This window comes from Ricinus communis, chromosome 5 (assembly GCF_019578655.1).
Source record: "Ricinus communis isolate WT05 ecotype wild-type chromosome 5, ASM1957865v1, whole genome shotgun sequence".
Taxonomy (NCBI): domain Eukaryota; kingdom Viridiplantae; phylum Streptophyta; class Magnoliopsida; order Malpighiales; family Euphorbiaceae; genus Ricinus; species Ricinus communis.
Genome location: NC_063260.1, coordinates 28,637,196 through 28,661,089, shown reverse-complemented (window position 1 = coordinate 28,661,089; position 23,894 = coordinate 28,637,196). Strand labels below are relative to the sequence as shown.

Genomic DNA, 23,894 nt, shown 5'->3' with positions numbered 1-23,894 from the left:
AGTATCGAGTCAATTACTAAAAATCTTTAAGCAAATTAAGATGATTGGGGGAATAAACAAGGTCTAGAAGAAGCATCTATTTGGCTGCTGTTCTTATAACCTTGGTTTCATAGTCGCAAAACTAAAACCAGAGGCAAAACAAATTCAGTTTTTACTCAAACCCGCTTTTTCACCCCCAAGTTTCAATGGGGCTAATATCGTTGCAGTAAAAGACTAATTATATGAAGTGATACCTTTGTCAGCTTAGGTACACCATTTAAAATCTATAAGATTAGAATAGAAGGGAATCTGGAAGAAAATTCTGATTAGTCATTTATGGTGCTTTCATCTTCCTCAGACCTCACAAAGAACTCAATAAAAGCAATTCGACTAGGTTGCTGATAGCCGACAGAATCAATTTGTGCATGTGAAAAAGGTCTTCCAACTGATACCAGATGCTGAACTTTCAACATTCCACCTCTCCCAATCGTCAACTTGCTTCCTCTGTTGTCTTTAATAACACTGCTGGGTATGTTAGAAGTAGTAGCTCGAAGGAACTTGTATTTGTATCTGTCCACAAAAAATAAAACCAGAAAAATTTAGTGGTTGACAATGGTGCCTTCAATGTAACAAATAAAAATAGCTGAAGGATACCTGTATGAAACTGGGTAATCACATTGAAATGCAATTAAGAGATCAGTATTCACATAATACATGAAGTCTATCTGCAAGAAACAGAGGCTTAGGCTTGTGGAAATATTCGACTTTTGCAACAGGCACTTCATTGTATATTAAGCGCACCTGCAAGTCTCCATGGCCTTCGCCTCTGAAAGTTATGGATGGGGGTACTGGTGTTAGAGTAATCTGGATGCTGGAACCTGGCCATTCAAGATCATCAAAAGCTTCCTTTAGTGCTGCAGACTGCGTTTCAAGAATTAGGATGTCAGACTTGTACAAAGAAGATACATAATTGAAACAACAATAATCCTCCATGTAGCACAGTGCATATATAATGCAAAAAAATCTCAGTACAAGCAGACAACATAAATATACTACCATCACAGTTGGTTCAAGATTTACAATCACATTCGCAGTCAACGGAGCTAAAGAATTCTTTGATCTTATTTCAAGAATGTAGGACTGGTCAAGAACTCATGGCAATTTGCAAGTTTGACGTTCATATACAGATACAGCCTCCCTTGAAGCTTAAAGCTCCACTAGATTGAACATTCATTTCTCACTAGCTAAGGAAACTACATTCAAATGTAAGACAGGTAGAACAGAATAGTCCATAAGGCAATTGGCAAAAGTACTGATTCATTTTGAAAACAGAAACAGAAGAAATTCCCAAACCCCAAGAAAAGATCAGGTTAAATAAAAAAGAAAAAAAGAAACAATAGGTCGAAACTACTTGGACGAACAGCAGAAAGCCAGTCTCACCATCGAACTATTTTCTTGGATAAACATGTACTCTAAATTCTTAATAAACTTTTGCATGACAGTTAATGAAGATTTTTCCAGAATAAGATAATATTATGCATGTACTCCAGACAATCATATTGAGACGCAAGAGCCAGTAAGCTCTTGAAAGAGAAGCATGCATCAAAAACGCATTTGTAGACATGTCTTATATGAGGGCACACTCCGCAGGAGAGGCTAAATAAACAGATAGCACTGTGCGAGCAAAATGTGCATATTGCTAAATTGAGAGACTCAAGGATAAAAGGAGGGTCCAGTTATTTACTTTAACTGTAAAACTTAGTGGTGTACTTCCTGCAGGTTCAAAGTTGTAGTCCCATGAGATTGTATCTGGAATTCTTGTCCTGATTTCAGCATATATACAGGCATCGATTGAATCAACAGACCTGAAAAATTGATGTATGATATGGTTTGTAGCAAGATTCATGGTCCATAAAATCAAATATAGGAATTCATTAGATTGCAAAGATATTGTTACTGTTCCATAAATGGGCGTCTTCTGAGTAAATATCTCAGGAAGACATGCCAAATCTCTTGCACTTTAGAGAATTCAAATTCTAAATGATAACCCTTTTACTTGAGTCAACAGATTTCATAAATGACATTTATCTTCTGTGGAAAAGAGATAGACGCATAAAAGGAATACCATAGGTTCTATCAAGAAAGGTTTCATTTCGAGAGTTCCATTTTTTACATTTCACTTCTCGATTACCTAACTATTCTGCACTGTCGTTAGACATATATGTTTCGGTATTTGATATACCTCATTCAAATTGCATCTTATTTCTTCAGAAAACTCAGTTACTCCACATGCATAACGAAAAGAAAAATAACAGATTTTTTTAGATCTAAGTAATTAACTTTTCATGGCTAAATCTCCAATTCAGAAAAATAAAATAAAATCAGTAATTCCTGTAACACCTAAGTGCATGTTTTATTTCCTTCAAGTCCCATATGACTAAAACCCAAGAACAACTAGAGGAACGATATCACCATACTTGATAAGAAGCTGCAAATCTGGTCCAGGATATTGAATTTCAATTGCGGATTGATGCCCAGGAACAGAAAATGTGTTCAAGCAATCAACAAATAGCCCCAAGCTCACTCCGAACCTGGGTCGCCCTTCACCATTATATTCATATCGGCTAAAAAGCTACAAACACTTGCAAATTAGAAAACCAAAAAGTTAAAAAGAGTTCTTATTTATGGTTAGATTTTTCGGTATACCTCTTTCTGCAGATAAACTTTGGCTTGAAGACAACCGGTCTCCTCAACTATTAAAACGACACCGTGCTCTGATAATTCCACTACTGCGTCCTGATTGTAAGAATGATATAAAATGAAAGACAAATGTCTGTATGATTAAAACCCTACATACAGCTCTAACAATCATAAATCTTGAGCTTTTAAATAAAAGAAAAAGAAACCGAGACCTGGTGGCGTTTCCACCGGACGGCGGACAGGGCATCAACCATGCCTTGGACATTGTCGAGCTGGCAGACCAGGTCCGGTGCCTCTGCGTCTGTCGCTGATGAGCTCATTTTCTTTTGTTACTGTCTTCTTTCCCGCCAACACAAACGGTTTATTTAGCGGTCTAGCCGGCTTGGGTTAAACTGAGTGTACACTCTGGGCTCTTACATTTAATTTAACCTGTGCCCATTATTAATCTCTTACACTTCTTCAACAATGAAGCAAACTCGGGGTCATATCCATGGAGATTCCTTATTTTGGCAAGAAACTCAATTGCCTCATCGAACATTGGCAGTGGCTTTTTAACTTAACTTGCAGATCCCAGGCTTTCAAGCCTCATCAGATGCTTTGTACATCCTTCACCACCAGATCTTCCCAACAACCTTACAACCAAACAAGTCACTTCCATAGACCTAGCCCTTGCCCGATCAGAATGCCTGACACTGTTACAGCAAGGTATAATTCTCCAAGTGTAATAGAGGTGACTGGTCTCTTTGTAGCCGCAATCATGTTGTTCAGCTAATTTAAAGATCCAAAAGAGTAGAAAGACCCCTATGGCAAGAGGCCGCTTGTGTCTTAACTTGAGGATCTGTCCATGCTTTGAGTTTACAGCATGAGGATTATGCCATGAATGCCTTCAATTGGTATCGAGCCTTGGTGATAAGAAGAGAAACCCTAAACATCATGTCTACAGAAATTACCTCGCATACTTCTACTCTTCAATTATCTCCCTCTTGTAAGAAAACCATATCTAACAAGATAAACCATCTTGTTGAGATCTCCCATATCCCTGATAACGTACAGATAGAAGATACTTTGGTACCTATCATCAACCCTTACAACATATTCAAGAAATGTGAACTTTGTCGGGAAAAACCTTTAACCAAATTATCCACAAAAACCCCTCACCATAAAAAGAATATGTTCAATCTTCCTCACTTTCTCGTTGTTCACTTCACCGCTACTTCTCAAGAGCGATGTTACTTTAGAAATTCCCACCTCTTTCATAGAACAATGGCGGGAAATAAGGCTATTCTCATCTCCATCTCGAGTCATGAGACTTGTCCTTTCCTATCATGGAAGGATGGGATTGCTCACATAAAGACGTATGTCACTGGACACCCGTTATCTCAAGTACGAGCATGCAAAGTGATTGGGACAATAGTCACAACACTCAACACTGGTAGTGTTGCTTTGACTTTCTTCCCAAACTTTAACCTCTCTCCGAGTGATCCTTATCTATCCAACGCCTTGAAAGTACAAGTCCAAATCACGGGAGCTAGTCAAATTGAAAATGCTCTCTCAGCGACTCTTCACCATCAGATCGTTTATCGATTGCAGGATCATGCACTTAACTTACAGATCCCAGGCTTTCAAGCCTCATCAGATGCTTTGTACATCATGGCTGATTCTGGTCAAACCCCTACAATAGTTCAAGCTCCTCGACAGCTTGAAAGGGAAGATCTACAAAAACTAATTCCTATTGAGTGGGTAACAAATTATGAGAAGCTCCGTGCATCTCAATCAAAACCAAGACAAGCCACAGATCCCCTCTTTATTCAGCAAAAGGATGGGACTGTTAAGACGATCTTTACAAGAACTGAGGAATCTTCCTCAGCACCATCAATTTTTCAAGCATCAATGATACAACCTGTATCACGGCCTAGGGAGAAGATCCCTATTCACTCCTTTCAAGCATCCGGCAACCGGATCTATGCCGCACAAGTCAGAGGACACTTTGTCCGGGATGTAGCCCCGAAATGTGCAAGCCGAATGCCTATGTCATGATGATATGGATTATACGAACCAAGATCAACGAAGAATCCAAAGAAGATGTCTCTGGATACTTCTTGTTCGTAGATTCATCCTAAGCCGGATGATCGGGATCCGGATGGTTCCCGGAGAAAGAATAAAAAGCCAACGCCAATGTTCACGAGGCAATTGAGTTTCTTGCCAAAGAAGGAAAAAGGTCATTGACGTTTCTTATGATGAGTTCAAAGAAATTATGGCACAACTCAACATTGAATATGGCAAACCCCCTTCTGCAGCTTGCAGAACGGAGATTCAGTCAGATCCAAAGGTTTATAGGCTGGAAACCCGGTACCCGTCCAGTTTAGTACAGGAGGTACAAAACGTTGGGCCAGGTATAACAACGCCATGAACTTTTGGACCTACTTCATCTCTGTCAACTGTATCAGCGGTACAACCCTTGGTTCAAGAATGTTTCATGTTACAACCAGAGGATTTCCCTCCCTTGGAAAAAACAGAGAACAAAAGATCTGAAATCCTTCCTACACGGATTTTACCCTCTGGAAACTTAGAGCCGCTGACACCCCCTGAAGAAGTACTCAACTGGCAAACATCTAATTCTATTGTCCAAAACACTTATTTGAAGAAGATAGATGGAAAATTGGATCAAGCACTACACTTGGTTCAAAACATAGATCACAAGCTAGATACTTTTTCACAAGAAGTCCTACAACTGTACTCATCCCTGACAGCAAAGTATCAAGCTTTGGACGAAGAACTCCGGATACCTCAGCCGATCACCCCCTCTTTTCTGCAAAAGCAAAAGGAGATTTCCGGCCGAAGGCGATAGATCAAATTGAAAATGATCTCCGGAAAACCAACAATGCGATTCCAACTTTCATATCAGCAGCTTCAACCTCTTCGGCTATTGCTCCTTCATACTTTTCTTCTTTCCCTTTTCTTTCACAACCAGAACAACCACAAAAAGTCCTTTATCAACCCTTTGATGCATTCTCTCACCTTTACCCAAAACACTCAGAAACCCAGCAAAAGAAAACCTCTCATCCTCTAGCCTCTAAAGACAAATTTTCAGAGCAATCTCTCATCGGTCAGATGATTCGGAATCCTCTTCGGATAATTCGAGATGGCGGACATCACTGAGATTCTCATGAACACTTCGCCATCGATCCCACCCGTAAATAGTGGAACCTGAAGATGAGGATGCTCAGTCGTTCTTTGCTCCCACTGGAGCTCCAAACCCAAGGTCAAAACCAGCTGGCACAGGACCTTGGTTCACTTTTCGATGACCTACCACCATCAAATGGAAGGACAAGCTTCCAATTCTTGGCATGGATTGATCTTCGGATGACCCTTCAAGGGCCACACTCAAAAAAGTCTTTACTGAATTTGTCACAAGGTTTACCTAAGGCTTAAGAGATTGGTTTCGGCCTCACCGAATACACTAGACTTCAATTTGTCACTCTGCCAACTCCATCAGCAGCAGTAACAATCCTCCATAACTAGTTCCTTGGAAGTTATGACCTTGTCATAAGACAGCAGAAACAAGAGTTCTTTGATCGAAAATGCTGTTCATTCAAAATGAAGGATCTGGAAAAGCACTATTCGGCTATGTCCAAGCTCTACTATGTCATTGGAGGACATGATGGTGACGATACGCTAAAGTATACCTTCATCACCTCTCTGCCAGATGAAATACAACATGAGGTTAACAACATGATTGCGGCTACAAAGAGACCAGTCACCTCTATTACACTTGGAGAAATCTGGCAATTCACACTCTCTTCCATTAAGAGACTGTGTGATCAACAAGAGTTATTCAAAAGGTTGTCTCAAAGGGACTTCATAGTTTAAAAGGCTTGCAACAAAAACCACCTCAAGATTAAGTGCAAAGCCGCCAACTGCGTCTGTACAAATCATAAGAAGAAATCTGTACATCATTTCCAGAAATACACGCGCAGCAACAAGAAGTTCAGGGAAAAGAACCCAAAGAAATTTAAATACTTCCATAAAAAATGGAATCAGGGGTACAAGTCTGACAGATGTTTCATCTGCAAAAGGAAGGGACACTATGCAAAAAATTGTCCTCGGAATCCAGAAAAGTCAGCAAAGATGATTCAACAAGTCAGCATGTCTTTATCTCTTGCAGACTCTTTTGAAGAAGAAATAGAATCTCTACTTTCAGAGCAAGAAGATCTTACCCCATAAAGCTTATTTGGGTTAGAAATGGAATTCTCAGACTCCACAGAGTCCTCACAAGAATCTTCTTCAGACTCAGATGATAGTGAAATACCAATCTTGATGATTGGTCTGCATGAAGAAAGTCAGGAGAATATTCTGGAAGATGTAATACAATATCGTCTCTCTCCAACCCTATTATCTTCTTTCTTTGTTTCTTCTCCACCTCCTAAAACTTTTCAATTTACTACAAAACCTCATCCAGTTCCATATATCCCTATACAGATACTATCTTCAAAATACTCCAAGCTTGTACCAGTAATAGCTTTCTTTGACACGGGAGCACAAAGAAGCATGATGAACCCAATGGTTCTCCCATCAGAGTATTGGAAGCCCCATGATCAGCTCTTCGTATGCCAATGGTCAAACCTTCAAAACCACTCCGATCACAAAGATGGGAAGATCGAATTCGGTTCTTTCCCCGATTGCATTGTATGGACGCACATCATTGGTTCAGATCTTTCAAACAAGGATATCCTGATAGGATTTGATGTTTATCACCAAGCTCAAAAGCTCCAAATCCTTCCAACCGGTATAAAGTTCAAGAGACAGCTTTACCCATACATCGAAACTTCAAATCATTTTCAGAATCGGATACTATTCCTCCATTCCTTCCATACACGGGAAAAATTCCTTCGCCTGAATCTCATTCACATTTCCAACATCCTCTTCCTCTGTGGAAAAATCCACAATTCTATATCAGCCTCCCCTTCAAACTTAATGAAGACATTAACCCTACTAAAGCCACACACATGGGAATGTCTCCCACAGACCTAGCCCTTGCCCGATCAGAATGCCTGACACTGTTACAACAAGGTCTAATTGAGCCCACTACTTCACAATGGGCTTGCCAAGCCTTTTATGTGGAAAAAAGGTCTGAAAGAATCCGAGGAAAGAAGAGGCTTGTCATAGACTACAAACCCTTAAACCATTTCCTTCAAGACAACAAATTCCCTCTCCCTCGAATCTCAAATCTCAAGGTCCATATCCAAAAGGCCCAGTACTATTCCAAATTTGACCTAAAAGTGAGCTTTTGGCAACTCGGTATCCAGCCCACAGAGAGATACAAAACTGCATTTTGTATCCCTAATGCCCAATACCAGTGGACTGTTATGCCTTTTGGGCTCAAGACGGCCCCATCTCAATTCCAGAAGACAATGATTGAGCTTTTTGGGCCTATCCTTTACTCTTCTTTGATCTACATCGACGACATCCTTCTATTCTCGGAAATGCTAGAGGACCATCACCAATCACATACCGCCTCGCCATCATCCAAAAATATGGCATTATGTCGTCCGAAAAGAAGAGCTTTATTGGCCAACGAGAAATTGAATTTCTGAATGCATTTCAAGAATGGCCGACACATATGGTCCCCACCCCGACAAAGGAACTTGATAATTTTCCTAAGAGAATTTATCAAAGAAACAAATTCAACAGCCTTGGAATCCTGAATTATGTTCGAGAGGCCATTCCACACCTGTCTAGTTACATGTGCCACCTCTCAAAGATGCTCAAGAAGAATCCTCTTCCATGGGGAGCGGAACAAACAACAAATTTGTCAAAATTAAAAGAGGCTCACAATCCGCCACCTCTTACAATCCCGTCGGGAGAACTTATTCTCCAAACAGATGCATCCTGACTATGCATGGGGGGCCATCCTCCCAGAAAAGCTCCACGACAAGGAACAATTGTGTGGATATGCATCGGGTCAGTTTTTCTCTTCAGAAAAATATTATCACACGACCTACAAGGAAATTTTGGCGGTCAAGTACGGGATAAAAAAGTTTGAATTCTTCCCGATTGGACAAAGACTTCCGGTTCGGATGGACAACTCTTCCTTCCCAAAGATTCTTGAATCCAACCAGAAGACCTTGCCTGAGCCCCAACTATTGCGATTAAAGTCATGGTTCAGCAGGTATGACTTTAAGGTTGAGCATATAAAAAGGATAAGAAACCTAATCCCGGATTTCTTATCCAGACTTTCCAAGCCTCAGAATCAGCCTATAGTTCTTCTCACCTCTACAATAAATCTTCCCATAATCTTTATGGCTTCTCCATCTTCCATATCCAACCTGCAACATCCTTCACCACCAGATCTTCCCAACAACCTTACAACCAAACAAGTCACAGACTTTGCCCGGAACATGATGTTCCATTATTTGGCAACTTTTCAACAAATCTTCTCACTCCCAATACAACCCAACTTCTTCTTTCCAGACTACCCTTGGTGTTTGATTTACCACTTATCCCCTGAACATCCAAAACATGAAAGTGAGTTATGGTTTCTATGGTGCCTATCTACAATCTGTCATCATGCTATAGAAGTGCCCATTATGAATCTCTTACACTTCTTCAACAATGAAGCAAACTCGGGGTCATATCCATGGAGATTCCTTACCTGGTTTAAAACTCCATATCATTGGACAGGAGATCTCCTTAAACTTATTCATGAGAACCAGTTATTCTCAGACAACAATTCCAGAGCTTCAAAATACCATGCCATTTTCATATTGCACAGGCCTTATCTCCGACTATCAGAAGACACATATGCAACTCAAAATATCTGTCACTATTGGAGAACACTTGATAGACCTTTACATCTTGCTCCTCCAGCAATCACAGAAGAACTAAAGCGGGCCCTGCAATACAGGAATGAATTAAGGACAGCTAATGTCTCTACACCATTAGTCTGCACTTTCAATGGACATCAATCAACTGGACAATATATTGAACATTTCTGTTCTCCTGATCTTCCAACTCCACTGGATGACCCTACCTTAACCAGAGCACAGCAAGAAGCTCTCATGCAAGACTCCCAGCCAATGGATGATGACTCATATGATGACGTCTTCCCGATCACATGCAACCGGCTTACCACTCTTCTATATTATTGTGTTTGTCTTTATTATGAATTATTATCCACTCAGTAAGTGGAGTGTATTATTGATAGTGGTGGGCCGCCATAGGTCGCTATAGTCGTGGTGTATTATTAGCCTTAGTGAAATATCCACTAACTTTTGTTTGTTAGTATTAGTGGGAAATCCACGCTATAGTTGTGGTGTATTTTTAGTCTTAGTGGAATATCCACTAACTTTTGTTTGATAGTATTAGTGGGATATCCACTAACTTTTGTATGTTTCTAACGACTCTCCACTCTATATAAGGAGAAGTCTTTGGTAATAAAATTCAAGCAAGTTTCTCTAAGAAAACTTCCCTCTCTTCTATACTCTCTTATGGCTTTGTAACTTTCTCCTTTCTCTTCTCTTGATCCAATGGCAATGTTCTAATAGTTGCTACGATCTGTTTCTGGTGTAATCCAAAAGAGCTAACTCAGCTAATTTAAAGATCCAAAAGAGTAGAAAGACCCCTATGGCAAGAGGCCGCTTGTGTCTTAACTTGAGGATCTGTCCATGCTTTAATAGTCATTGACGTTTCTTATGATGAGTTCAAGAAAATTATGGCACAACTCAACATTGAATATGGCAAACCCCCTTCTGCAGCTTGCAGAACGGAGATTCAGTCAGATCCAAAGGTTTATAGGCTGGAAATCCGGTACCCGTCCAGTTTAGTACAGGAGGTACAAAACGTTGGGCCAGGTATAACAACGCCACGAACTTTTGGACCTACTTCATCTCTGTCAACTGTATCAGCGGTACAACCCTTGGTTCAAGAATGTTTCATGTTACAACCAGAGGATTTCCCTCCCTTGGAAAAAACAGAGAACAAAAGATCTGAAATCCCATTTTATTTTTTATATTTTTGTATTTTTTCAGATGCTTCTAACTAAACAAATTAAGTAATTAAACACATCAAGTTACAATTTCAAGAAAATGTTAAAATGTATGAAAAATACAAGTTGATGCATTTGGTTCAAGCAAAAGTCAATCCCACTTTTCTTTTCCAGAAGTGAGCAGATTTGTATACCAACCCATTTATATGCATTTAAAATATTAGAAAATTGGTGATTTAACCTTAAAATAAAAATATATATCAAGGTAAGTAATATTGAGTTATTCTTTCTCTATTTATGATAAAGAAGTTTAAAAAAATACTAAGTAAAGTGTGTGTTTAGCCTGTTGGCTAAACAAAAGGTGCAAATAATTATAATCTAGATAGTATGAGCATTACCGAATCATCAAGTACATGCCCAATGCATTCTTTACTCTGATTAATTAACTGTATGCTAAATTATAATTTTGACACATCATATATACATTTAACCTGGTAAGGAGAATGTGTATTTACAAGCGTGTTGAAATACTGGACATAGAAAATAGTCAATGAAAAAATAATTAAAAAAAAAAACAGAAATGCGGTGTGTTAATTCCCCATTGGCGAATAATTAATTTAATTTTAAAATTAAAATTGATCAATAAAAAAAAATTAAAAATTTATAACCAAAATAAGATTAAATATAAAATTTAATAACTATGTATACAATTTATCCCGAATAGACTCTAGTTAAATGAAATTTGATAAGAAAAGCTCCCATACATATTGGTGAACAAGTCGAATATAGAGAATTTTAATACAAAGCAATATAAGTTTATATACATGTTAAAGCACACCTACAAATTAATTAAAACAAAGAAGAAGAAGACAGCATAAACCCATAACCTATACAAATCTTCTGTGACTTTTTGACGTCTATAATTCTCCAAATATAATCAATAAAAGATGCATTAAAAAAATACAGTAGAAAAGGAACAAAAGAAAAAAAAAAATACTTTGTTGATGTCTCCATTGGAGCACCCTACTTCCTCTCTAGAGCCATCGTTTGGGGGCTTGAGAATTCCCCGAATGTAATGCAACTTTGTGCTGTATTATGTCCTCGTGTAAATTTCACCTTCACATGCTCAAGTAATCTCAAAGTATATCTATCATTCTCTTCTCTAGTCACAACTATGGAGTGTCCTGTTGAGTGCGACCTCGAAAACCTTTCAATATTTTCATGGCCTTGATTTTGCTTTTCTCCATGATGACGAGTAGTTCCTTCACTATTTCCTCCTCTACTTTCTATCTCATTATCATCTTCTCTAACGTTAATACATATAGCATGTTCTAAGGACCCAATACTTTGACTAGTACCATTCGTATCATTGTTAGGGTTAAGCAGTGGATTCTTTTCCAATGTTTCTCTGGGCAAGTCAAGATCACTCCGACAAACTGGACATGTTTTTTGAGATGTAAGCCAAAGGTCAATACATTCTTCGTGAAACACATGATAGCAAACTGTTAAAAGGCGAAGAATATCATCATCCTTAAACTCTCCCAAGCAAATTGCACATTCAAAGCCATACTGCTCTCGTCGGAACTCTCTGACACTCGAATAACCAAACGTAGGAAAAAGCTGTATCAGTGAAGGATCTAGGCCACTATTTGCAGGAGAATTAGTTGCATTAATAGCATTTCCTGAAGGGGTACGTCGGAGATGCCAACTACTAACAATACCATCCATGAAACATCTACAAAAGTATATCGAGAAAAACCCTATAAAGAAGAAAACAAGAAGAATAACAGTTAGAACTATAGTTATGGGAGGAGAAGAAAGAGTTGTATGCTGTGGAGGTAAGGGAGGATCTGGCGACATTTAACAAAAAGTGGGTTGCCAAATTTGGTGGCCGGAGATTGGGCTTCTTCCGGCCTTAGGTGTTTGCATGGATGAGGGGAAATGATGAAGAAGAAATGAAGATACAAAGTGAAAATGGTCACTAGACTTTTTTCATTTTCTTTAATTTGTTTCTTAGTATATATTAAGAAGAAGAAAAGTTAATAAGAAGTTAGGTACTTGAATGCATATGTGAGTAGATAAAGTTTTTGTTTAATTAAGGAAGATGAGGTGGAAGATTGTTTTTATCCATGGTAAAATATGGGTCTATTGAGCGGGTCCTCATGAGAAGATTGAGGACCTTTGTTTGATTATTAGCAGCTTTAGCTCCGCAAATTCCTCTTTTTTTTTTTTTTTTTGCAATTTCTTTTAATCCTATTTATTTTACTTCTAAAAATTCATTAAAAAACTGAGCTTTTTTTTTTATTTTTTATTAAAAAAGTCGACAATATAATATACATTATACTAACATGTAGTTAGTAATATAAGTATATAACTCTAGGAAATGGTAAAGGGTCAATTTGACCCCTAACTATACTTTTCGAGGTTAATTTGTCCCAAAATCTACATGTCCTGAACCCTGCTACAAAGCTTGGCTTCATCTTTTTTCGAATCAATGCTCATCGTGATCGAAATTTATAAAAGAATTTATTTCATTTTTTTTTTAAAAAGACATAAAAAATAAAATAAAATAAAATTAATAAAGTTGAAAGAAATTTTTTGATGATATGGAATGTCTTGACTTACTAATGTAGATATCAAACTAAGATATTTTGATGTTATAGAATGTCTTGACTTATCAATATAAAATTAATTTAAAAATTTTACCTATTTTATTAGAGTATAGTGTACCTATAATTAATTCCACACAAATTTAATTGTATAGAATATTAAATTAACTTCACTTTATTTAAAACGTATAAATTTTATATTCGCAAATAAGTTACATGTATTGTCTAAATTTTAACCAAAAACTATATAAAGTTATTTTCTATTTACGTTTGAATTTATTAGATGCATGCAATGCAAGTTTTGGACTAGCTCAACTTTACCATTCTAGACTTTTAGTGCATGTTCTCTATAAAGTTCTTACTATAGTTTACATGTATAAACTGTAGAAACATCAACTTAGATCTTCACTTACATATATAATATTTTGTGGTTATCTTTTTGCTCAAAATGAAGTAAAATTTTATCGAGCATGAAGTTCATGGTCTGGAGTACATCTCTATATCCTAGTCATTTAAACGTCATCTAAATTGGTCGGAAAAAAAAATCTAAAAACCAATATTACCTCTTAACATCGACGGTAACACTCCTTTTATAAGGGTTTGTGCTTATCTTTCTTTCTTTGCTTGTTTCTTTTCCAGAAATTGAGGTGGGTAAGAGACTGGGAGGCTGAGAAATTTCTTAACTGCTGAAACATAATACTATAATAAATAAATTAATGGGTGCTTATGTGGTTTATGAGTAGTGAGAAGTCTTGGTTTTTAAGTTGAGAAGATAATTTCTCGTTCCTTGATAGTCCTCACAGAGTTCCACTTACAATCAACAGGCTTTATACCGTGATTAAGATACTAATTCACTTGCTTTCAAGAAATTGATATTGGGGCAAGGTTTAGTTTTGATTTATCATCAAGTTTTGCGCTTTGAATATCAAGCTTTCAAGAAATCCATAGCCATAACAAGACACCATAAATATGTCAGGCCATATTTCTCGAAACCCATGAATGAAAGTTATGGCTTTTGATTATACGGATGTAAATCTTGGCTATGAATTAACTAGAATCTTTTTAATTTGCAGTATGTCCTTTTTCCTTTATAATCCTCAGATTGAACGGGTGTTTATCGTATGGCTAATAAACTATTTAGGTACCAAGGATATCCTCTTAAGTTTTCAAGTGCCAAAGTACACTAGCTGGTACACTCATTTTAATAAACTGTTCCGTTGGTACTAATTTTTTAATATATATATATATATATATATATATATATATATATATATCAATTTAGTATTAAATTTTTAATTTTTTTCTTTTTGATAATAACATTTTAATTTATGTTTCAGACCCAGATATCCATTTAGTATGTGTTAATGACATAGCAACCAAAGCTTCAAATGTGTGAGTTACGCACTTGCCACATCATTATGAAATAAACAAACATTGCCTAGACATATTTGAGGCCACTTTATGGTAAAATCCCTAATCTTGTTACTCTCCCAATTTTCTAACCCCAACCCCATTTTTTCCAGCCTCCCTCCCTCTCCCAATTTTCTAACATTGCCTACACATATTTGGGGCCACTTTATGGTAAAATCCACGCAGATTCTGCTGCTATCTTCTTTCTTTTTTGCCTCTTTACGTGGGATGCTTTTTGAGTTGACTTGCATTCACTTTCATGGATAAAAGTGGCATCAACCTTTTTTCTTCTCTCATATGTTGAATTTGGGTCTGAATGATTTGAAGTAGCCGCTAGCTACTACAATGATGATCAGAATAATTGATTAGTTTAGTATCATTAACGATTGCAACAGAAGAAGAAGAAATTAAATCACTATCTAAAGCGGACAGTGGGAGAGATAGAGAGAAAGTAACGAGCAAGCGTACGAGAGAGTGGCTGTAAACGAAAAGGACTTAGGATTAAAAAATTAGAGATTTTGTTGAATCACTTCTGTTGTTGGAGTGGAGAAAAAGATGAACACAGCATAAAAATAAATTTTTAAAAAGAGCGAGATATATTATAAATATATATGTATTTTATAATTAAAGCATACAAAATATCATTCTATCTCTTACATTTTTACCAAATTACTAATATTAGAAGCTATTTACAATAGCACCTATATAATTCTTTATTTACAAACTTAATTATTCATATTCATGACACTTAATAATTTAACATTTTATATACTTAGACCTTTAATATGATTATAGACTTTTCAAATATTCTTTAACAACTAAGAAATGACAATAATAAATATTTGAGTTTACCATTTTTAACACATTTTACAATAAGATGGGCCCAAATCTGACTATGAAAAGTTTAATTACTTAATAATGATATGGCAATTGCATGGCACGCCCATGTGGAGCTCTGGTTACCATGTCATTGAAAATTGGCTGGATACCTAATGGGTATCTCAACTTAAAACAAAACTTGAAGTGTTGCAATTAAAAAGAAAATAATCAAAGGTTTGACACTAAATTAATACATATACTAAAGACAGGATATTTTACCCACGTAACTTTCTTAAGCAAGGATAAGAGGAGAATTGCCAATCCAGTTCAATATGTGTATACTTTGTTTCTAATATTCGATAAAGGTCCCAATCATCGTATATATAGTTCCTAGCCAAAGGACGGAAAATTTGATAACCTTGGTATTAGTACAAGTTCAGCAGCAGACACCAATAGTATTAGTCTATCGAATTAATTAATTGAAAATCTTGAATATCCAACTGGAGTGCAAGAAAAGTATTTCAGGACATAGATTTGTCAGTATGACTTTGATAAACCTTTGAATCTGTCACCACAGTATCTTAGTAATGCAGTTCATGTCCCACCCGCAAGTGTAATCCAAGTCCAAATCCTAGTAAAATTATATATTGGTTGTTTAGGATATTTACTTTTATATATTTAAATTCTCTATATAAGGTTGTAATCTTTAACGCATATTTAGTTTTGGCCTTTTGAGGTTAATACAATTATTTTCTAGGTGAGAACTTTGGGTTGTTGAATAGACCCTAAGGCACGAGCTTGGGTGATGGCAAAATCTTTGTTGAAAGATGTTTATGTAGATTTTTGGTGAGATTTTACAATGTTCTGGTAATTGGCGACCGGAAAAGGTGTATCGGCGGTCGGCTTGTGCTTGATAGTTGTAGTGCGGATTTATATTTCCATCAATCATAATGTTGAATTACAAAGTCAAGGATTCTTACAGGTAAAATGCTGCTTATGTCTAATCTGTGCAGTTTCCTGAAGTCTTAAGTCTCAATTTGAGTTTTTTTTCAGCTCCAATAATCCACAGGGTGAATACTTTTCCTAAGAGCTGGTTTTGGGAGGTCACAATAGCTTCTTCTTCTTTTCCTTTTTTTCTTTAAAAATCTGTGCAACGACAAAAGGGAGAAAACGAAGGTGGCAACTGTTCTGCAGAAGTTGGGTTTGAAACCAAATGATGTAGAATCCAATTTCTCACAGTCAAAGTAACTTTATTAAATCCAAAAATGGACATGCATTAGATGATATTTAAGATGGTCTTTGCTCAAGATCAAATTCAATTTACTATTAATGGTCTTTGCTCAAGATCAAATTCAATTTACTATTAGCTAAAAGTTTTTAGTTCCCCCAGAAGTTTTCAAACTGTATATGAAGCATAGTCAACTGAAACTGTTCGTGTTGAGGTTCTTTCCATACTAATGCCCTCTGATTTCGCTGCTGGGAAGTAAAAATCAGTGCTCAAAGAAGCCAGTAACCGGAATTTACTAGGAACATTTTATCTGGTGATAAATTATTAACTGACTCTGGCTCTGTAACTTGCTTTCATTATTCAATCACTCATTGCTTGGCCCTCCAATCCCCCTGACAATCCAAATATGAGCTCACATTGGTACTTTTGTGTCTTTTTGCAGGTAAATGTGCTTAGAGGGCTGGTAAAAATGTATATTTGTCTTACTTGCCTATGCTTCTGTTCTACTTATTAGGCTAAAATTTTGGTAGTGGCTTTGCTTTCTGTATTAAAATTGTTGCAGAAGTTTTCTATGATAATCAGAATGGTTTGTTGCGGGCTGCGGGGCAAAGCTGGATTTTCTCATCATGTGATTAGCTTTAAAGCATTTAAAAACTAGGCTCTTCTATTATTATCTAAATGCCTGGTTTCTATATGCACATGCAACTTTTAGTTTTGCCTTCAATTATCTGCTATAGTAATTTAACCACTGCCTCAATAATATTATGGGTCCTATCAGGATCATGAACAAGGTATCAGTCACATCCGTACACCCGAAATTTATCATTCGTTATGCCGATATGCTCGACATGATAAAGCGGCAGATAGGCAAACTACATTACACGCTTTGATTTGATGAACATTAGCTACACCAACTTTTTTGACTGAAATTTGTAGATCCTTTGCTTTTGCTATTGTTAAAATGAATAATGCAGGATGAGAGTAACCAAATACATATAGCCAATGTGGGGAAAGAGATTGAAAAAGGAGCTGAAGTTTGCATTTAGATGATGACTATGAAGTGGAAGTACTACTTTCCAAAGGAAGCTAATAGTCACATGAGTTCTCTGGACAGTCTGACAAGTTGGACCATTGTCCAAGATCGACCACCCAACATCCGTCCTCGTCACCAGATAAGGTAACATTTCCCCAGTGTTTGTAATCTCCCTTATTCAGATAGGCATTATCTCTTCATGGATTTATATTTGTATATGCATCTGTACATCTGTCAACAATATACGACAAAATTGAGAATTATTACATGTGGAGTATGTAGGAAGGCTAACGGATGCCTACATGTCAATTTACGTGTGATAAAATTCAGTTCCCAACCAGAGAGTCTCCATGTTTTACCTCAAGATTTTACCATTAACCTTTTATTTGTTAAAATCAATGTCTGCACATTTTTCTCTCTGTGCTCCTGACTTGTATCCTTACACTGCAGATAGAGCGATATATATATATATATATATAGCAACAGCTGGTCCATGAAACAGTTCTTTGGAAACTTTGCGGTGCAGCAACTCTATATTAGCAACAGCTGGTCTCATCCCATGGATTTTTAAGTCCCAAAAGGAAAAACAATTTAGAGGGCATTTTCGTACTGGCATTATATGGTTGTGGTAATTATGGTACTACAAAGCCTTATTAGATATAAAGATTTGAAGGACAGCTGTTGAGCTTCTACTGAAATTGAATTTGAAATCTGTCTTTATCATGACAACGTAGCAAAGATGAATTTCCTCGTAGCTCAAGCATGAACTGTGATTTCAGGTAATCAATATTCATGCCGGTTATAATGTCTCTCATGAGCAATAGCAAAGCGCATAATCCTGAGTGCCCCTGGAACTACCAGAAATGACCCAATTATAATGGCTGATGACACTTCTTTAAATCTGATGACGACTTGGGAATAAAATGTGAATGACGAGCCATTCAATTGCTGCTATTATTAAATCTATTCAAGGATCTTTTACCATTCTTGGGATTTTGGATTGGCAGGTATTTCAAGTTGGAAATTGGTTCTTTGGAAACCAGTAATGTGTTAGTACAAATGAATATAACCCAGTGATCAATTTTAAGCAAATCCAAAATTATTTCCTTTAAATGTTGGAACATCAAATTGTAAAACTTCATTGTCGCCAATGCAACTGACAATTGACATTTCGAAAACCTTCACGTACCTGTGTCTGTCAGATGGTGAAAGTGCTGAAAAACTAGTACCTTTAGCCTTTGACATAGGCATTTTAACAGGCATGGCAAACTCACAACTATATCCAAGCATCCCTAATAGACCATAGGATTAGGAAGTCGCAAGATGAACGGCTCAGATAACAACTACAATCAGCATCAACAGAAGAGACAAACATTGACATGCATGGTGAGACATGGATTGTCAAGCACATGTAAGAAAAACCTTCCCTTTGTATCTAAATAATGAACATGAGAATCTAGGTACGTGAGCCAGTCATTTGCTGCAAGACCCAACACAGATTTGAATGTGAGGAGTAGCTTTTATACAGCTGCTTGTGTTGTTTGTATGCATATTTCTGCCTCTCCACTGCGGAAACTGTGCCACCGTTGACAGCATCTACGAAATCGGGAAGTAAACCCAAACAAAGATATCAGAGAGAGAGAGAGAGAGAGAGAGGAACACTCTTATTTTATTTTATTTTTTCCCTCACTTTTTGTAAGCAGAAAAGCGGAACACCTTTTCTGCCCCTCTCACGTGCACCGTATCTTATTCTTTCACTATATTACCTTTCTAACTTTCTTACTCTTACACAAACAAACAAATAAGAGTTGAGGCAATTGGGTTTTGCTATATAGCGGTGGCAGTCACTGGATTGCAACTTGTTAAAGGTTGTTTCAGTTGAATTTAGAGGAGAGTTCAAGTTAGCTTAGGTAACAGTTTTAAGAAGGAAAAAATGACACTAGAAACAGTATCTTCGAGTGAGTTCTTGAATTTTATTGTCTATGACACCATATCCGCAACCCCATATAGTAGTAGCCATGACTCTTTACAGACAACTAGTCTTTTATTGGAGACTACTCTGAAACCTCAAAACCATGGTACTGCTATGAGAAGCTGCTCGTTAATGACCCGACAAAGGCGCCTAAAGGAACCGGAAGCTGCCGCCGAATGGAGGCAGAACTTAGCTGTGCAAGGAAGGAAGAAAAGAAGAAGAAAGCCAAGGGTATGCCAGAACAAAGAAGAAGCTGAGACACAAAGGATGACACATATTGCTGTTGAGAGAAACCGGCGTAAACAAATGAATGAACATCTTGCCGTTTTGAGATCTCTCATGCCTGAATCTTACGTGCAAAGGGTTTGTTCGATTCTTTCATTATCTTATTATTATTACATTGCTAAACCTTTAATGAAATAGTAATAACAGTATCTATAATAAAATACAACCACACCCTGCAATTTTGGCTACTTTTACAATAGTGAGACAGAAGTTATTCCAATTTTATATGATTTACAGTACTTATTGGAAAATTTAGTCTGCAAACTAGTAGAGGCACAGCCAGCAGATACATTTCTTTTGATCTAATTTGACATATTCCGGAATAGGAAAATTTTATTCCTGAAAAGATTGAGTCTAGCTGCCTAATAATTTTGTATAGGACATGAAATTTCAGTGTAGTCTTAGAGATCTCGTGTTTGGAAAGAATTGGGTACGAGATTGTGTAAATGGGTGTCCTCAGCTTTTCGAGGTGGTCGATGGCGGGTGTAAGAGACTGTGATGCACCAAAATGCAGAAGCAGTCCAACTTTAGCTGAAATATTGCTATAACTTATGCAAAATTGAAGTTTTCAATCATGTAGATTATTGTCTCCAATATTATACTTATAATGTTGCATGTATTTGTATGTTCATGCACTTACAATGTAAGGTAGGGATAATTTTTATATTTAATTTCCTTTTAGTTATAAAATTTTAATTAGAATTTAGTTACTTTATTAATCAACAATTAATAGATTATATTTTTTTAATTAATTTTTTTACTAGCTTTTTTTATAATGTGTCAATTCTTTTTGTAACAAAAAAATTAAATAAAATAAAACTAAAATTGGATAATTAAAATAAAATTTTGTGACCTAAAAAAAATTAAATATAAATTTGAGCGAACATTTATATTATTTGTTGTTATAAAGTGTTAACAACTTTGTCAAATTATTATTATAGGGTGACCAGGCATCTATAGTCGGTGGTGCTATAGAATTTGTGAAGGAACTAGAGCATCTCTTGCAATCACTTGAAGTTCAAAAGATGCAATTACTTCATGGACAGAGAGAACCAAATGAAGACACATGCACAGCCTCTAAATTCCTACCACCTCCCTTTGCTCAATTTTTTATATATCCTCAATACACTTGGTCTCAAATGCCTAACAAATATACATCCAAGACCATAGCAGCAATTGCTGATATTGAGGTGACATTAATCGAAACACATGCAAATCTTCGAATTCTCTCAAGAAGAAGCCCTAGAAAGCTTCCCAAGTTAGTTTCTGGATTTCAAACACTTTACCTTACCATTCTTCACATCAATGTCACGACTATGGACCCTTTGGTTCTGTGTACAATCAGTGCTAAGGTAAGTAAGTTTTGGACATGAACATTAATCAGATATCATCTCTACAAGTTCTATATGTCACAAGGTGTTGTCTCTATCAATATGATTATGCTTTTGTAGAGAGATTTTGTTGTCAGTATAAAAAAGTTAAGCTTGTACGTGATGGTCCAAAAGTTTAAGCTTGAAGAGATCTCTAACAAGTTAATATTATCACTCATTACATATGCATAAATTTAGTGGCTATAAATATCATGTATAATTATGTCGTGCACATAATGCATAAGTCGATAATTGTAATATGTTAATATATAAAAAAGTATATATGGGAGGAGAGGTTGCTTTTTAAGTTTATCTTTTTGTTGTGTTTTCTATGTTTGAATAAGAAATTTCTTGCCTGTGTGGTCCACCATGGACCATTATACATGATTAGTGGTGGGTCCACTGTACAAATGGGTGACTGATGACTCTATCCATTTGTGTGTGATGATCTGCCATGGACTGTGCAGGCAGGGAAAAGATTTCCAAATATCCTTTGGTCATAACACTTAAACTTCATTAAATTTGAACTTAAATTTTGGACATTTTTTTGGGGGGTTATTGAAGTTGTAGAGTCTTAATGCAGCTAGAAGAAGAATGCCAACTCACTTCTGCAGATGACATAGCAGGAGCAGTCCACCACATGCTTAGAATAATTGAGGAAGAAGCTGCCTTATGTTGATAAAGTACTTAGCCTACCAAAATGCCTTCTGGTTTGAGAAAAAAATATCGCCAGAATGGCACCAATCTTTCTTGTCTGTTGTAATGTAGTTTCTGATGTTCCTTTTCTGCAGCTGCAGTGATGTTTGTTGTGTTTGGATCCTGCTGGACACAAGTTGTACCTTATAAGGCTGTTAAAGAAAATCTCAGGAACAAAAGAAGGGGGGGTTGTTAAAAAGAAATGTAAGGATTTTCCAACCCAAAAATGAGCTATGTAAAGTATGTGGACAAAAATTTTCTCTGTACTTTTTGTTTAACCGAATTCTCAAATATTAATTTCTATTTGACCTAACAAGAAATGGTTAAATGAAAAGGATTTCTGATAGGCTACTGGAAAGAGTAGCCTTGCTAAGAAGGATTTAGTTTCTGCAAGTGAGCTGTTTGAAGAGTGGAAATGTGAAGTACGTAGACAAGAAAAGTCTCTCTTCTTTTTCAGTTTAACCTGATTCTTGGGATTTGCATGAATTCTTCCCTCTTTTTTTTCATCAGAAGAAAGAAAAGAAAAGAAATTGCATAGGTTCTCATTTTTTCATGGGTATTATCACGGGCATTGAAACTGGCCTGCTAAAAGGCTTTTGCATTGTAAAATATGACATATATATAAAGCTGTGTAAAATGGTTCTAGATAAAATGAAAGCTGTAGCACTGATTGGATGAAGTTAGGCTAATGCGGGACTGGAGACCCCTAAGTAAAGTAGCAGGTTGGTCTAGTTTATGCACCAAGTCCTTTATCCTTGTAGGAAATAAGGACTTCTACTAGAAAAATATCTATAATTTGAAGTTGAAATCTATTTGCTAATCTGGTCGTATGGTCTAAACACATAGCACCCAATCTACAAAGATGAATTGCCATCGCCAAGCAAATCAAATTGTACAATTTTCTTCACTAATAGTACGTACTTATAGTCACGTACAATGATACACAATTTCACTCAAGAAAGCATAAAACCCTTTGGTTTTTCTATAACAAAAGTTTTGAAATTTAAAAAAAAAAACAAATAAATAAAACATTCTTGTTTGCAGACTGAAAGCAACTAGGAAAGTACATATGTACAGTGTAGTGTTGAGTCATCTTCTATGTTTTTATTAAAATTAATTTTCTTTTCTTTTATACTAATAATGCTAATAATTAATAATCGTGGGTTTTATATAAGTAAATTAATCACGTTATTTCTTCTTTTTTTTTTAATTTTGGAAGAAATATTATAAAATGGCTGGAGAAAAAAGCAACACTGGAAAAGAAAAACAGTAGAATTTTATATATTTAATGAAAAGGGAAAAATCATTATCGTTGATTATAATTGTTTATTTTCTTGCTTGCATGTGATCAAGAAAAATTCATGTATTTAATAAGTATAAAATCTCAATATTAAATTTTGGTTTTAGGAAAAAGAAAACCTACAGAGTATATATTATTGAGAAATAAATAAGAAGATAAAAGCATAGAGAAAATTAACCAAATACAGGATTTATAAGAGAACCAGAAAAAGAAATCAAGAAAAACAGGGCATATACATCTGCCCAATTGAGCCCTCCCTTAAACAGTTAAAGAACATCGTGTGAATGAAACACTATATATATATACTAGGGATTGATTTGCTTATCTATCATGCTTGTGGATTGTCATATCCAATTAGCTGTTTTGGGTGATTACATGTTTAATTTAATGATCAATTTCCAGTCTCTTAAATATATGTGGATTTGCATGTTTTGGGTGATCATAAATAGGTTGACATGTATAACTTTAGCTCATAAAGTGGACTTTAAAATATGAGACTAGCACAGTTT

General features: G+C 36.2%; 3 protein-coding genes across 5 annotated transcripts; 1 reads left to right on the top strand and 2 right to left on the bottom strand.

The window, feature by feature from the left end:
* Positions 1–62: 62 nt before the first annotated feature.
* LOC8289083 (cell cycle checkpoint protein RAD1) lies at positions 63–3,076 on the bottom strand. Its single transcript, XM_002527618.4, has 7 exons — positions 2,892–3,076; positions 2,686–2,775; positions 2,457–2,611; positions 1,724–1,844; positions 781–900; positions 634–704; positions 63–549 (listed from the first exon to the last, which is right to left on the bottom strand). Exons 1-7 carry the CDS (start codon positions 2,997–2,999, stop codon positions 306–308), a joined length of 909 nt encoding a protein of 302 aa, XP_002527664.2. The 5' UTR covers positions 3,000–3,076; the 3' UTR covers positions 63–305.
* Positions 3,077–11,449: 8,373 nt separating this feature from the next.
* Positions 11,450–13,332, bottom strand: LOC8289084 (RING-H2 finger protein ATL29). The gene has a single exon (XM_015724454.2). The coding sequence runs from the start codon at positions 12,521–12,523 to the stop codon at positions 11,687–11,689; it is 837 nt and encodes a 278-aa protein (XP_015579940.1). The 5' UTR covers positions 12,524–13,332; the 3' UTR covers positions 11,450–11,686.
* Positions 13,333–18,969: 5,637 nt separating this feature from the next.
* LOC8289085 (transcription factor bHLH71-like) lies at positions 18,970–22,259 on the top strand. 3 transcript variants are annotated; one of them, XM_048374167.1, is made up of 4 exons: positions 18,970–20,097; positions 20,961–21,371; positions 21,973–22,072; positions 22,181–22,259. In XM_048374167.1, exons 1-3 carry the CDS (start codon positions 19,696–19,698, stop codon positions 22,066–22,068), a joined length of 909 nt encoding a protein of 302 aa, XP_048230124.1. In that variant the 5' UTR covers positions 18,970–19,695; the 3' UTR covers positions 22,069–22,072; positions 22,181–22,259. The 3 variants fall into 3 exon arrangements, with proteins under 3 accessions (XP_048230124.1, XP_015579934.2, XP_048230125.1); XM_015724448.3 differs by having other exon boundaries at positions 21,973–22,259; XM_048374168.1 differs by lacking the exon at positions 21,973–22,072 and having other exon boundaries at positions 18,973–20,097.
* The last annotated feature ends 1,635 nt before the right edge of the window (positions 22,260–23,894 follow it).

What these genes read in the sequence shown, in the direction of transcription:
- LOC8289083 (XM_002527618.4), bottom strand. Translation starts at nt 2,999, where the DNA reads ATGAGCTCATCAGCGACAGACGCAGAGGCACCGGACCTGGTCTGCCAG. An exon ending in TCCGGTGGAAACGCCACCAG is followed by an intron (nt 2,776 to 2,891) that starts GTCTCGGTTTCT and finishes TCTTACAATCAG; the next exon opens with GACGCAGTAGTGGAATTATC. An exon ending in GATTACCCAGTTTCATACAG is followed by an intron (nt 550 to 633) that starts GTATCCTTCAGC and finishes TTTTGTGGACAG; the next exon opens with ATACAAATACAAGTTCCTTC.
- LOC8289084 (XM_015724454.2), bottom strand. Translation starts at nt 12,523, where the DNA reads ATGTCGCCAGATCCTCCCTTACCTCCACAGCATACAACTCTTTCTTCT.
- LOC8289085 (XM_048374167.1), top strand. Translation starts at nt 19,696, where the DNA reads ATGACACTAGAAACAGTATCTTCGAGTGAGTTCTTGAATTTTATTGTC. An exon ending in CTGAATCTTACGTGCAAAGG is followed by an intron (nt 20,098 to 20,960) that starts GTTTGTTCGATT and finishes TTATTATTATAG; the next exon opens with GGTGACCAGGCATCTATAGT. An exon ending in TGTGTACAATCAGTGCTAAG is followed by an intron (nt 21,372 to 21,972) that starts GTAAGTAAGTTT and finishes GTCTTAATGCAG; the next exon opens with CTAGAAGAAGAATGCCAACT.